The sequence below is a fragment of the Cyprinodon variegatus genome, unplaced genomic scaffold, assembly GCF_000732505.1.
Source record: "Cyprinodon variegatus isolate N-32 unplaced genomic scaffold, C_variegatus-1.0 Scaffold269, whole genome shotgun sequence".
Lineage (NCBI taxonomy): Eukaryota > Metazoa > Chordata > Actinopteri > Cyprinodontiformes > Cyprinodontidae > Cyprinodon > Cyprinodon variegatus.
Window position 1 is genome coordinate 636,594 of NW_015150722.1, and position 2,488 is coordinate 639,081.

General features: G+C 40.9%; 1 protein-coding gene across 1 annotated transcript in view; it reads left to right on the forward strand.

The window, feature by feature from the left end:
* LOC107089870 (protein turtle homolog B-like) overlaps positions 1 to 2,488 on the forward strand; it is a 184,100-nt gene that overhangs the window by 128,212 nt on the left and 53,400 nt on the right. Inside the window, exon 11 of the mRNA XM_015382890.1 lies at positions 1,581 to 1,756. Within this exon, the coding sequence (XP_015238376.1) occupies positions 1,581 to 1,756 (176 nt within the window). The remainder of the gene's footprint in view (positions 1 to 1,580; positions 1,757 to 2,488) is intronic.

A 2,488-nucleotide genomic window follows, 5' to 3' on the forward strand; every position in this document is an offset into this window, starting at 1 on the left:
TCCTCTGTCCATAGCGTTCCTTGACAGCGTCGTTTCTAAGGCACCAATTTAGTACTACTTGGTCCCAATGGAATTTCCCATTGGGAACCTGCTAGCACTAAGTTGCTAACTGGTTAGCTAGATGCTTCCGACAAACCGGCCACAACCAAACTAGCTTTCGAACCTTCAACCACAACAATCCCGCCCCCTTGATAATCGACCAATCACATGACTTTATTCACTTATGTAAAGTTAGACACCACTCGGGAGAATTCAGAAATGCAAAGGTTGGAACAGCCGCTTCCCTACGACTTTAAGTTTAAATTCCACTACAATATTAGTGTATTATGTTTTGTTGCAGTGATGAAATGGCAGAAACAATAAAGAAATCAGATTTTTAATTTCTATTTTCATCTTGAGGATTGGGGGAAAAAATGGAAGAAAGTTCCCATCCCTGCATCAGAGTGCTACATGTTCGGTCCATGAACGGTTTTCTATGCTTCAACCAAACTAGCAGCAGTAGTGGAGTTTGGAGATGCAATCTACTTCTTCTATCTATGCTCTCCTCTAATTTATCCAGAAGTTCTGCAATCGGACTTTTTCTCTCCCAGCTTGGTGTTGGGCTGCATATTTAGCCTTCCCTGGAAAGGCCTTTCCTAATGACTCTTTTTATTATTTGACAACTTCTCATTCCAAAGCAAACATGCAGGCAATCCTTCCTCATTGGTAATGAAAGCAAATTATTTGCTCCATTCTTCTTTGAATCATCTGTTCTCATCAGCTATCTTCCTTTTTTTCTCTCTGGGATCCATGGCCTGAGACACACCCACCGCTTTGTTTAAATGAAATGTTTACAGTTGTTTAAATGTATTATACACATTTATACAGCATTGAAAAACATAAAGAAAGTTTGTTTGAACTCCTGCACACCATATTAAAACAGACAAAAAAATCCATGTCTTTTCATTTGCACACATTTTTTAAAAAGCTCCAGGGAGCTACAAGGGGGCGTTAAGAAGTCGCATGCAGGTCTGGAGCCGCTGGTTGCCGACTTCTGTTCTAGACTTTATTAGCTACAATTGGTAGTCGTCCCAAAGGACTTTGGGGCTTTTTGTTTAATCATTTTTTTTTATTAAATTAACTTAAACCTGCTCATGCTGCAGTAAGAAACTAGAATCACATCCGACAAAACGTTTTTCCAAGTTGGACGATAGATCTGCTTCTTCCTGTGATGATAATAACACTACAAATGGCAGCCATATTGGAGTCTGCGTTCAGGTGTGAGGATCTTCTGATTAATGATCACAGAGCTGTAGGGGTAGAAAGCACCAGCAGGGTGACGTGTATCCAGATCCACTCCACCTGACCACATAATAGACGTGGCCGTACCCAGGACATTTTTCTAGCCCTTTCTTAACTTTCTTCACTGTTTTCTGCCACAGCTTCAATGTAAACATTGAGGTAGTGTTGAGGAGTTCTTGAAGGTATTTTTTTCAGAAGTTTAGGAACAAGTAGATAAAAGCCAAGGCAGTTGTGTTGTTCTAGTGTCCATCTCCGCTTTCTTGTTTGTCCACTCACATCTCTCCTTGACTTCTGTTCAGGCTGAAGAGGGAGCGTTTAGGTCCACATGACTGGGTCTCCATACCCGTACCTGGAGGCCAGGACTGGATGGTGTTGTCGGGCTTGGAGCCAGACACAACTTACCAGTTCAGTGTCCTGGCTCAGAATAAGCTAGGCACAGGCCCCTTCAGCGAGGTCGTCACTGTGAACACTCTAGGTGAGTACAACCTCCAGGAATTGAATAGTAAGCCTGAGTCTGGCAATGAGACAGAGCAGGTTTCTAATTGGAACACTGTGGGTCAGAGCGAGAGCAGAACAAACACGTTTAAATGTTTTACTTTCTATTTTCCTATCAAATAAATGCTTTATTTTCTCACCTTGTCTCACTTCCTGTGTGACTGATGACTTCCCTGTGACTGACAAAGATAAACTGTGTGTCTCACAGCTTAAAGACCTGCAGTGATGATGATGGCAGTTAGGAAAACTGTTCTGAGTCTTCATGAAGAGCTTCTCAATAAACGTAATTTTAGAAAAAAAAAAAGGAAAGAGTATGTAAGAGCTGTTTAGATCAGAGCTGTTATAGTGTGAAGTAAGGGGTCAAGCTCCGCCCCCCTGGTTTGTTTTGGGCGGGCAAAGTTCCGCTGTTGCGGTGTGTTGCAGTGTGAGTGACTGCTCCCCCCCGTTATTAAAAGTAGATGAGAAACATTTTGTTTGTGCTCCCAAATATTTGACAAAACATACAGTCTCCAATAGATTTTATCGTTTGAGTTTATAGTGTTTAAAATGTTGCTTTAAAAAAATAGTAGTTACTTCTCCTAAAAAGCAACTGAGTTACTGTAGTAACTTAGTTACAGAACAATAAAAGTAACTTGTTAGTAAGCAATGTAGCTATGCAGTTATTTTTTATGATCAAATGTTGACGAATTGTGATTGATGGGGCTAAGAAACA